The 12,171-nt window shown below is 35.4% G+C and overlaps 1 protein-coding gene across 4 annotated transcripts in view; it reads right to left on the reverse strand.

Moving 5' to 3' along the window:
* Positions 1–9,027, reverse strand: part of LOC139090512 (heterogeneous nuclear ribonucleoprotein L-like) — a 155,396-nt gene extending 146,369 nt beyond the window's left edge. For all 4 annotated transcript variants that reach the window (XM_070640257.1, XM_070640247.1, XM_070640241.1 and 1 more), the window contains exon 1: positions 8,548–9,027. In XM_070640257.1, the coding sequence (XP_070496358.1) occupies positions 8,548–8,715 (168 nt within the window). In that variant the 5' untranslated portion in view covers positions 8,716–9,027. The remainder of the gene's footprint in view (positions 1–8,547) is intronic.
* Positions 9,028–12,171: the final 3,144 nt, after the last annotated feature.

The following is a 12,171-nucleotide window of genomic DNA, read 5'->3' on the forward strand; positions in this document are numbered from 1 at the left end:
TAGTTGATTTTTTGTGCTAATTTTTGTGGTGAGTTTGGAGATTTTGGTGATTTTTATGGGGAAATTTGTGGAATTTGTTGGAAAATTAGGCAAAATTTGGTCAACATTTGAGGAATTTCGATGGAAATTCGGCAAAAATTGAAGAATTGTGAGGAAAAATTGGAAAATTTTGAGTAATTTTGATGGCAATTTGATTAAAATTCAATTTGATTAAAATTCGCAAAATTTGAAGACTTTTGATGAAAATTCACCATATTTTTGCGCAATTTCGCCAAATTTCCATCAAATTTCCCAAACTTTAGTGCAAACTTTTGTAAAATTCCTGAATTTTGATGAAATTTTGTCGATTTTTGTATGAAAATTGTCAAATTTCCTTCAATTTTTGATCTAATTCAAACCTAATTAACTGTAAATCATCCCAAATCGATCCACAAACTCCACATTTTCTCCCAATTCCAAAAATCTCAATTCAAAGCCGACCACCTGCTCCACAAACTCATTTAAACCCCAATTACCTCCTCTAAATCCAACAACAACAACAACAACAATTTTGATCTCTAAAAACAATTCCTTTATTTCCACTTAATTTAACGACATTGAGTCACCTTTAATCGTCAACCTCACGTCATCTCAAATGTCTCATCCAATTCGCATGCCCTTTTCAGCTACTCTCACATCACATCTGAACAACAAATGTACATTGATCCAATGTTATTTATATCGTGTATTACTCAGTTGTTTATTTACTGTTATCGGCAGCACATTGTATTGCCATTATTATTGCTGTTATTTGCTGCGTATTTACCAATAAGCTTTTTATAAAGAATGGTAAAAATGGGGGGAGCGTGCGGAGGTGATGTCATGTTGTTAAGAGGGGGGAGTTTCGGGGGAGATGGGGCTGAATTGTCGGATTTAGGGTTTTTTGTGTGTCAAGCATGTTGCAATAGTGGGGAGGGGAACTAGGAGCAACAAGGGGCATTGTGGAGCAACAAGAGGCAACAAGGGGCAACTAAAGGCAACAAGGGACAATCTGGGGCAACTAGAGGCAAAAAGGGGCAATCTGGGGCAACAAGGGGCAATCTGGGGCAACAAAGAGGCAACAAGGGGCAACAAGGGGCAATCTGGGGCAACAAGGGGCAATCTGGGGCAACAAGGGGCAATCTGGAGCAACAAAGAAGCAACAAGGGGCAATCTGGGGCAACAAGGGGCAATCTGGGGCAACTAAAGGCAACAAGGGACAATCTGGGGTAATCTGGGACAACAAGGGTTACAAAACACCAAATTTCCCCATGTTACCTAACCTCCAAACTCCCCCCAAAAAAAAGTAACATGAGAATTTACACGCACACACTTACACCGACTATATATACAGCACAAATTGAGGTGAGGTTAATGCCAGACTAAGGAAAGACTTGTCTTGTTAACTTAAATATGTGAAATAATGTGTCTTATTTTTTTGGTCTTACTTTCTTACGACCAATTTACTTTGAAATCGAAATGAATATTGATTCGGTGCTGTTTATTTGCTAAATATTGTTATTATTATGGATATAGTTTGACGTGTCAATTTTTGACAATTATATTGTATTATGTGATGATGATATGTTTGGGGAACTTGAGTGCTATGACGTCGAATTAAGGGATTGGAATGAAGTAGCCGAGTTCGGAATCATACCAGAGTCATAGGAGCCTGCTGAAGGGTTTTGGATCGATTAACCGGTTTTGTGTAATTTGGGTCAATTTGGCAGTCAAGTTAAGACAGTATTTGATCCTTAGGGCTGATTGAAAGAGCTGATTGACCTGATTGACATCCTCGGACATACATGGAACATGCTCATGTCATATACATGGAGCTTTGACCCCTCAAACCACCCAAATCATTGATTTGAGTATCCTCATTGTCTTTTAAGAATCAGGGCAGAATTGCCAAGACTGAATTTTGGAGTCCGACTCGACCGATGGACTTCCATCGGTTTTCAATTGGACTTTACTGGAACCGAACCGTGAAGTCCGATTAGAGTCCAGAACTCTGTATCAGAACTCTTTTACCCTTTTGCCGTCAATACAGCAACATATCCACAGACTAAACTCCACATTGTGCTGCTCAGAATCCCACAAAATCATAGCTACATATTCAGCATTGACACAAAACAAATGCCTTAAAGTTCATTAAAGTTTAACCTTTTTTCATACCCATTTTTTCTATATATATTTTAGTTTCAAAATTGATTCTAACTTACTGATATTCAATTCCTCTTTTGTATAGTCTGTAACATTTGACAGGAGGTTTACTGATTTGAACTTGATATGGAACAAAAGAGAGTTGAGATGTGAAGAAATGAAAGAAAGAGGAAGTGATGTGATGATGTAGATTTAGAGATTTTTTGTGGTTTGATTTAGAATTTTTGGGGTTATTGTTATTTAAAGTACTTGATTTTTGATTTTTGGAGTCTTTTTTGGTTTTCTTGTCATTGACTAGTTCTAACGTATTTAGTCCACTCAGAGTGCTTCAATACATAACCTAGATACTAAGATTCGTACCCCCTCCACTTTATCTTCTAATTGCTGCCTAATTTGTTCCAAAATTTCATTCGAACAGTACAAATTGGCTAATCGAACCGAATACCGGTACCAGGTCGATGATACTCTAGTTTGTGGTCGTATTTGAACCGAAACCGGCCTTCGATCCGAACAGTGAGTCGGAGTGCTTCAATGGCAAAATGGCTTCTTATTTCGGTACCTAATTATTGAGTATAAGTAATAAACTGACAATAGTGTCATCTAAGAAGTGATTCTGACTCAGTATGTCAACTGAGTCTAGTTGCCTGACTCACCTAGTCATTTTAAGTGCTATTCCAAGTAATCATGAGAACCTCCACAAATCGTCATTAACTCCCTCTAACCTTCCAGCTTATATACCCGTTATATAACGGCACCCCATCTCTCCCAACACTATGCATATGTAGCTATACATAGAACTATATATAGCTCAACAAATCACATAGATTAGATTAAATTCCATCGATTAATCAAGAAATTCCAACCAGCTTTTATTTAGCATATCACGATAATAAATAAATAACACACAAGAATGAATGGAAGCGATTTATGAACCGAAATGACGTAATTGTCAGCTGTTGTACAAAGAACTGTCTTTGATATTATTTGTGCTGATAATCTTTCATTCATGATTAAATCTCTGTGGCTTATTATCATTAACTAGAGCCACGTGGTGGGCAACCTGTGTGACACGGGACATTAGTGTATGCTGCATACTTATGCCTTGTCTATGACTTCAAAATCACATAAATTTGTCTGAAAATTTTTAATTTTCTAAAAAGGCACAAAAGCTTCCTATTTTGCATAAATTGAACATTACTCAGCATAATGGCATCGATTGTATTGCTTATCTTTGCCATTTTCAGTTCAATGTGAAAGCATTAAAGAGTTTCTTGGGCTTGTACAAATTCATAAATCCCAATTCTGTTGTACTTGTTGCCAAAGATAATAAATTTTTTGGGAAAATTGAATTTTTTATGACTTTTTGAACACTTGAGATTAAGTATTTTGGGGTTTTTTGGAATTTGTAAGGATATACTTGAAGTTGTGAATGGGTTTGTTGATTCTTGGAAGGAACATGAAGAAGCATTGGGCGATAATCTAGTACCAGATCAGTGTGACTTTAGGGTAAAGACAGATTCGATGAACTATAGCTTCAAATGAGAATCAAGTCGACCTGAAACCAGATTCTCGACCATTTCTACATCGTGTGATTTTCGGGAATGAGAATTGATATTTAGCACAAGAATCAGCTTTGAAAATTGGGAATTAGAACTTCTAGAAGATGTAAATTGAGCTAAATTAAACAATGGATCGAATCTAATGAGGGAATCTGATCTATAAGATTCAAATGCATAGCCTTGAACCTTCCATAATTTGCAGCAATCCAGGAATAATCCAGAATGACGCCTAAGACAATAGTATGGCTATAATCATGTAGAATATGTATCAATCCCTACTTTTTCCAACCGTAGGTCAATTTCCATGGTAATGGTAATTTTCGGTTCAATACCAACTAATTAACCCAACATCTCAAATCGGTTAATCGATTCCAAATCAAGCACCATGTTAATATGATTCTGGTTTCCAAATCCACCATCATGGCAGATTCACGCCTGCTTGGGGCCAGATTTTTGATCAATTAACCGATTATTGAAAGCTACAAGTGATTCTTAGAACTAAGAAGAACTTAATACCTTCCATATCCTTCAACATCCACACATAATCACATCAACATGTCCATTGTTCTAACCTTTTTCTAGCAAATCCATCCAATTCATAATCACTTCACACAATCATCCTGAACTATTTTTTTCGTAAAGAGCAACTCGAGCCATTTTCATCTACATATTAACACACAAATTGTACATCCAACCGATATGTATCAATGAGGATAGTCTATGGACGAATAAAATGCATGCATGTATATATACTTCGTGGGATATACATGAGCGGTTGAATATTGATGGGCAATTTGTACAAAGATTACTCGAGGGAAATCTTTTATTGTCGTGTTGAGCTTTTTTTTTAGTATTTTATGTGTGCTTTGGATTTTTATTAGGCACACAGATGTTTCCTGTGTTTTTCTTTGTATTTGGTCATTGTTTTTTTGGGATTTGTTGGGAGCTTTTGGGATATTTTGATGGGGAGGAGGGAATTTGGGCTCAGATGTTGAATTAGTTAAGGATTGGAGTAGGTGTGTCGGTTTACTATGCTAAGTGGACCATTGCACTGCTCTATTGGTGCCAGAGTTGGCATGACTTTGGGTGTGTCCAGACTTTAAAAGCCCAAAGGAACGCCTTCCTGGTTTCCTCAAGGTCGAATTAATCTAGAGTCCTGGAGTTCGGACTTCTCTAGAGTCTGCGCTCCAGTGGAAGCGTCTCTAAATTGGACACCTGCTAACTCCAACTCTGTCCAGAAAGCATGAGCCCGAATGTGACCTGATTTCATAGAATTTTGCTATTTTTGTATTATCAGCATGGTGTATGAACAGAGTAGACTCTGGGGTACCGAGCCATATAAAGGCTAATCTGCTAATGCAAGAACAAGGCCTCTGTGGCTGCATAATTAAGCTACAGTCCGGATATCATCATATCCCTTTTGATCAGTACGTGGGTTCAATTCCCACTAGAAACCGATCCCTTATTCATTATACAGAGTGCTGTCGATACAACCAGCATTCCCACAATCCTCACATCACGTCAGGTCACATTCAACTCCAAAACACGTGTTATTCCTCAATTCAATTTATGCATATCATCTTAATAAAAATTGCGTACCCAAAACATAAAAATCATTTCTCTTTTTTTATCCAATATTCAGTCCACATATTGAATAATTCTCATGTCTTATACACACATTTACAGTATGGGTAAAATTGTACCCTAGATCCATATAATAATAGTCATAATCATATCATATCATTTATTACAACCGCACAAACTACACATTCAATATAACAAATTATTACCGCAATATGTTTTCATTTTTCTTGTTCTGCATGTACAAAAATCGCAAAAGACTTACATGTAGTCAATATCAGCTGTCGACGATAAGGCATGAGGCTTGAGGCTAATTGCTGTTAACTGTTTATAATTAGCACCAATTAACAATTGAATTGGAGGTATTACGATAAGTTTTTTTAGGTAACGCAATAGAACATATAAAGGTATGGAAGTGATAAGCTTGATTCCGATTGTAAATGTATTCTTGCAATTTGAGGACTGATAAGATTATTTGAGTGGGGTAATCATAAGTTAGGTAACACGGAGAATCAAATACATTACTATAATCCACAGGGTCACACTCCATATTGACTATAATCCAGAGGGTCACACTCCATATGGACTATAATCCAGAGGGTCACACTCCATATCGACTATAATCCAGAGGGTCACACTCCATATTGACTATAATCCAGAGGGTCACACTCCATATCGACTATAATCCAGAAGGTCACACTCCATATCGACTATAATCCAGAGGGTCACACTCCATATCGACTATAATCCAGAGAGTCACACTCCATATCGACTATAATCCAGAGGGTCACACTCCATATCGACTATAATCCAGAGGGTCACACTCCATATGGACTATAATCCAGAGGGTCACACTCCATATCGACTATAATCCAGAGGGTCACACTCCATATCGACTATAATCCAGAGGGTCACACTCCATATCGACTATAATCCAGAGGGTCACACTCCATATGGACTATAATCCAGAGGGTCACACTCCATATCGACTATAATCCAGAGGGTCACACTCCATATCGACTATAATCCAGAGGGTCACACTCCATATCGACTATAATCCAGAGGGTCACACTCTGTATCGTCACCTAACTGACGAACAATCCCCACAATTGTGGATTTAAGGGCACAAATGATAATAAAGCCTGACAGCAACAGTAAACACATTTACAGCACAGAAATTAAGGTAAGAAGTATCAAAGTATCATAAAAGAGCTGTCTATAGCTGATGAAGTGGGGATTCTTAATTGGTTTTATGTCTACTCAAAATATCTGTTCCGTAAGAATTGATCAAGTAATTGACTTTTTTTCTTTCTTTTTTGGACATTTGTTGTGTCTTTTTTGTTGTGGTTCTTTTATTATTTTTGTGTACTTTTTGGCGTATCTTTATTGAGGGCTTTTTGAAGTGAATTTTGTTTAATTTGGGGTATTTGAGAAGAATATAGGGGGATGTTCGTAAGTTACGAAGCATTTTAAAGTTAAACGATTTAAGAGCCCGATCCCCCACCCTCCTTTACCCCTCTTTCATCCTCCATCCTTAACTCTTTGTAGGAAAGTCATGAACCAGAAGATGTAGTCCGTTGCCAAATTGTAAGCACAAGACCCTCCCCCATACCTCTTCAGCCTTAATGTTACATAATTTCCGAACGGTCCCTAGCATGGACTTAACGAGTCTCTGAATGGATTCCAGATTGTAGCTTAGTTAATTCCAGAATCATGTCATCTTGTTGCTGTTTTATGGATCACTTAACCGACTTGTAAGACAGTCACTGCAACTCCTCCTCCCCATCTTCTCCCCTTCTCCCCTTCTCCCCTCTTCCCAGGCATTACGTCATTTTCGAATGTTCCCTAGAATGATTTTTAACATGACTATTACTTAGTGTAGAGTCACGTCTGCCTGTTGCCGAATTTTGAAGCGATTACTCAACTTGTGACCCACATCCATTTCACCTCCTCCCAACCCCACCCCTCTATCATCTCCCTAGGCATTACATAACTTCCAAACATTTCCTTCAACATCACCTCACGTGTAGACAACGCTTAACTATTGAGCAGCACCAACAGCACCAACATGCCTTTCCCAACAAATGTCTCACAACAAAATCTAATAAATTTCAGCACAAAAAAAAGACTATGAATTTTTAATTAAAAAAAGAACCTCCCAGAACTAGATCAACAAGTCCATTGCATGCATATATATTCCCTCAACTTATTTAGTATGTGGAGCATCTCCATAATTGAGTATGTTTCATTACAATATGTTGCATATATGATTTATATGATTTATGTCCAAAGAGTGAATAAAAAAGGAAATAATATCCCGATCTGTATATGATTTTTTAAGGGTTTGCCCGAACCACATGCGCATGCATGCACATGCAAAAAAATGCGCATACATGCTCATGCATGCGCATGTGACATGCGCATGTATGAAGGTGATTTTGCATGCATGCACATACATGCGCATGTGGGCGAACCCTAGATTTTTTTGGTGGTTTTCAGTTGGTTGACTTATGGCTAGGGTGGCCAGAGGATTCTCTCAATAAACCGAGAAATTAGATTAGAAACTTGCAAAAAAGTGCAGGAATTAATTGAAATTCCGGAACAAATATTTTTAGTCTTGGGCTTGAACCCGGACCTTCAAAATGAAAATGTTCAAAAATTCCAAAATTTGTGTGGAGTTTATGACTTTTTGGGACATTTTGAGGCTTTGTCGGGACACAGCAGCAAGATAGAAAAGTACAGCAGCGTCCCGGCAAAAATACAGCAGATGGCCAACCTACTTGTGGCTGATAGGGTGTCCTGAGAGTGTATTTGTGTCTAGGAGACAAGGATAGGGATCAGGACTAAGTCAGGTAGGACAAAAGTAGGTGTAGGGGCATACTTAAGGCTATATCTAAGGGTAGAGGCAAGGGGAGGTGTCGATGTGCACCTTGGGTAGGAGTAGGTGCAGGTGTATACCGAGAAATCGGGTCTAAGGCTAACATAGAGCCTTAATATGTCGAATCCAACAGTAAACAAGAAGCTGAGCATGTAGAAGCTGAGCATGAGCATAGTCAGACTCTTTTGGTGCTCAAGGGAGTGGATAGGACGATGAACCCCTGCCAGGTCATGTCACATGCAGAACACACCAAGGCAACCAACCCAGCACCCCAAAAATCATCATATACAGACCGGGTTTTGAATAAAATTCAATAAAATCATGTGTCAGTTAAAAATCGGAACTTACCCTTATGAGTCCATGTCCAGTTTTCATTTCGACATCGCTAACAGAACTGCCATTATTGCACAATCCCGTACCATTTGTATTATTGTTGTTATCATTAACATTCTGTCCCATGCACAGACGTTTATTATGCGGCCCATCTGTGTCGCAGCCATTGAATGCCATTTTCATTATTCCTGAATAATTCACTTCCGTTTTTTTAGATCCAGAAAAAATTTTAAGTTTGTGTCTATGTGTTAAGTTTCACTTTTTTTGTGGTTGTTGTTGCTTTATGCTGCTTATAAATTGATATCAATTTAGTGCAATTGAATGCACTTTACTTGAATATATAAAAAATTATTATTTTTTTCACTTTTATTGCGAGAACTGCACATTTAACTTTACTTTCTTTTTTTTTTTTAGGTCTTATTGTGCATGTATTTGTGGATTATTTGCACTGATATTGTTGTTGTGAATTTTGTTATGATTACTGTGATTTAATTGGATTTTTTATGGTTATAATTTGCAAAGATATTGTGATGATTAATTGCAAAATTTTGGGTTTTTTCCGTTAAAATTTCAAAATTTTTAAATTGCAATTTTTGATATTTTTTTAAATTTTTCCGTTAAAATTTGAATTTTTTTTTTTCAAATTTTTAAATTGCAATTTTAATAATTTTTTGATATTTTTCTGTTGAAATTTGAAAATTTTGAATTTTTCAAATTTTTGGATTTTTAAAAATTTTCAACTTTTTTAAACTTTCAATTTTTAATTTTTGAAAATTTAATTTTTTTAAATTTTTGAAATTTTCAATTTTTTCAAAATTTTTAAAAAATTTTTCACTTTTTTTTGAAATTTTTATTGTTTTTTAAATTTCAAAATATTTGAATTTTTTTAAATTTTTCAACTTTTTTTGAAAATTTCACTTTTTTCAATATTTCTTGAAATTTATACCTTTTTCAAATTTTTTCAAAATTTTTAACTTTTTTGAAAATTTCACTTTTTAAATTTTTTTAAATATTTTCAATTTTTTGTTTTGAAATTTAAGTGTGGTTTTAAATTTCAATGTTTTTTAAATCTCAAATTTTTTTATATTTTTGAATTTTTTTTTGAATTTTTAAAAATTCTTAATTTTTTTTGAAATTTATTTTTTTTTTAAATTTCACTTTTTTGGAATTTTTATTATTCAAAAATTTCACTTTTTTAAATTTCAATTTTATTTTGAAATTTTCAATATTTTTAAACTTTTTCAAAATTCTTAATTTTTTTAAAATTCTCACAAATTTTATTTATTTAAATTACTTTTTAAAAATTGATATATATATTTTTGTTGTTGTAAATTTAATTGATTTTTTTTCCTTTTTTTACTTGATTATGTTTGGATTCTTAAAAATATATCGATGATGATTATGATGCAATTTTATGCTACTGAAATGGAAATAAAAACAAGAAAAAAAGAGAAAGTTGAATTAAATAAAAAAAATTTTAAAATTTGTGTAATTTTATTGCACTTGCTTGCTGCCTTTTTGTGGGTATTGAAGGGTAAAAAATGCTTGTTTTTACGTGTTAACATTACAAATTGTTTATTATTATAATGCTACACACAATTATCAATATTATTGTACATAATTACATGTTTACGATTTCTATTTAAATTGTTTGTAAATAAACAACTTTGCAGGCAATGCTTTACAACGCTGTGGAAGTGAATTACGGTGAATTTGTAACAACGACGCATATCCAACGGGGGTGGGGGTGTGTCAACCACCTCTGTGAACAAGAATTTGTCAATTTTAAGAAGTTGTTCGAGACAAAAATCACAAAAAGCACTCAAAATATTTAACAAATTGAGGTAAATTAAATATTCAGATAAGATTGTTAATTTTCGGTCGTTTTCGGTCATTTTTCGTCATTTTCGTTCACTTTCGGTCATTTTCGGTCACTTTCAGTCGTCTTCGGTCATTTTCAGTCGTCTTCGGTCATTTTCAGTCGTTTTCGGTCGTTTTCAGTCGTCTTCGGTTGTCTTCGGTCGTTTTCGGTCATTTTCAGTCGTCTTCGGTCATTTTCGGTCATTTTCAGTCGTCTTCGGTCATTTTCAGTCGTTTTCGGTCGTTTTCAGTCGTCTTCGGTCATTTTCGGTCATCTTCGGTCGTTTTCGGTCATCTTCGGTAGTTTTCGGTCATTTTCGGTCGTCTTCGGTCGTTTTCGGTCATTTCCGGTCATCTTCGGTCATTTTCGGTCGTTTTCGGTCATCTTCGGACGTTTTCGGTCATTTTCGGTCATTTTCGGTCATTTTCAGTCGTCTTCGGTCATTTTCAGTCGTCTTCGGTCATTTTCGGTCGTTTTCGATCGTATTCGGTCATTTTCAGTCGTCTTCGGTCGTGTTCGGTCGTTTTCGGTCATTTTCGGTCATTTTCAGTCGTCTTTGGTCGTTTTCAGTCGTCTTCGGTCATTTTCAGTCGTCTTCGATTGTCTTCGGTTGTCTTCGGTCGTTTTCGGTCATTTTCAGTCGTCTTCGGTCATTTTCAGTCGTCTTCGGTTGTCTTCGGTTGTCTTCGGTTGTCTTCGGTCATTTTCAGTCGTTTTCAGTCGTTTTGTCGTCCGGTTTTCGGTCATCAGATTATCAAACAATCCAAAAATTCCACATTCATACCCAAAATCCAATCCACAAAAAGCAGATCAATCACATTCAAGCCCATTCAGAACCAAAAAATAATTTTTAAAATCCATAAATTTACAAAACAAAAAAATTACAAAAGCAAATCATGACAAATTTATAATTAACTGACATTATCAACTGACAATTGACGAAGATAAATATCCGAACAGCAACAACAACAACAACAACAACAATTTTCTTGTTTAGATGTTTGTCTTTAGCTCATTAAAAAGACCTTAACTATCTCAATTTGTCTCAACTTTCAAAATTGAACTCAAAATAATAATTTTATTTTCTTCTTAATTTTCGTCATTCGCGATCGCTCTATTAAGAAATGATTAATGAACAATTTCAAGCTTATGTTTTCATTAAAAATTTTCACTTTTAAGAAGATTTTTTGAAATGAATTATAAATAAATTTTTATAATAAGTTTGTTTTTATTATTTCTTCCGTATTTGATGGGGATTGTTCGTATATTAGGTAACGGTCTTAGTCTTGAAAAAGCAATTTTTCAGAGGGGCAAGCAACCAAAAGTCGAATTTTTCAGAGGGGCGAGCAACTAAAAGTCAAATTTTGAGAGGGGCATACAACTAAAATTCAAAATTTTCAGAGGGTCGAGCAACTCAAAGACAAATTCTCAGAGAGGCGAGCAACCAAAAGTTTGAATTTTTCAGAGGGACGATCAACAAAAGTCAAAATTTTCAGAGGGGCGAGCAAATAAAAGTCAAATTTTTCAGAGGGGCGAGCAACTAAAAAGTCAATTTTGTCCCATTACGTATCTCCTGAACACTTCCTATCCCCATCGCTGTCTATATCTCTTACTTCTTTGCCATTGCTCACTTTCGATGTGATTTGTTTATACTTACAAGAATAAATGTATAAAAAAAGGAATCATCAAGTATAACTTAATTAGTGAAGTTTTCTGTTTTTGTGCGGGGCAATTGTGGGTCATCAGAATGTAATTAGAATGATTTTAAAGAGATGAAA

The sequence above is a fragment of the Chironomus tepperi genome, unplaced genomic scaffold (genome assembly GCF_022539635.2).
Source record: "Chironomus tepperi strain 1889 unplaced genomic scaffold, CSIRO-AGI_Ctep_v1 contig_13, whole genome shotgun sequence".
In the NCBI taxonomy this organism is placed as follows: domain Eukaryota; kingdom Metazoa; phylum Arthropoda; class Insecta; order Diptera; family Chironomidae; genus Chironomus; species Chironomus tepperi.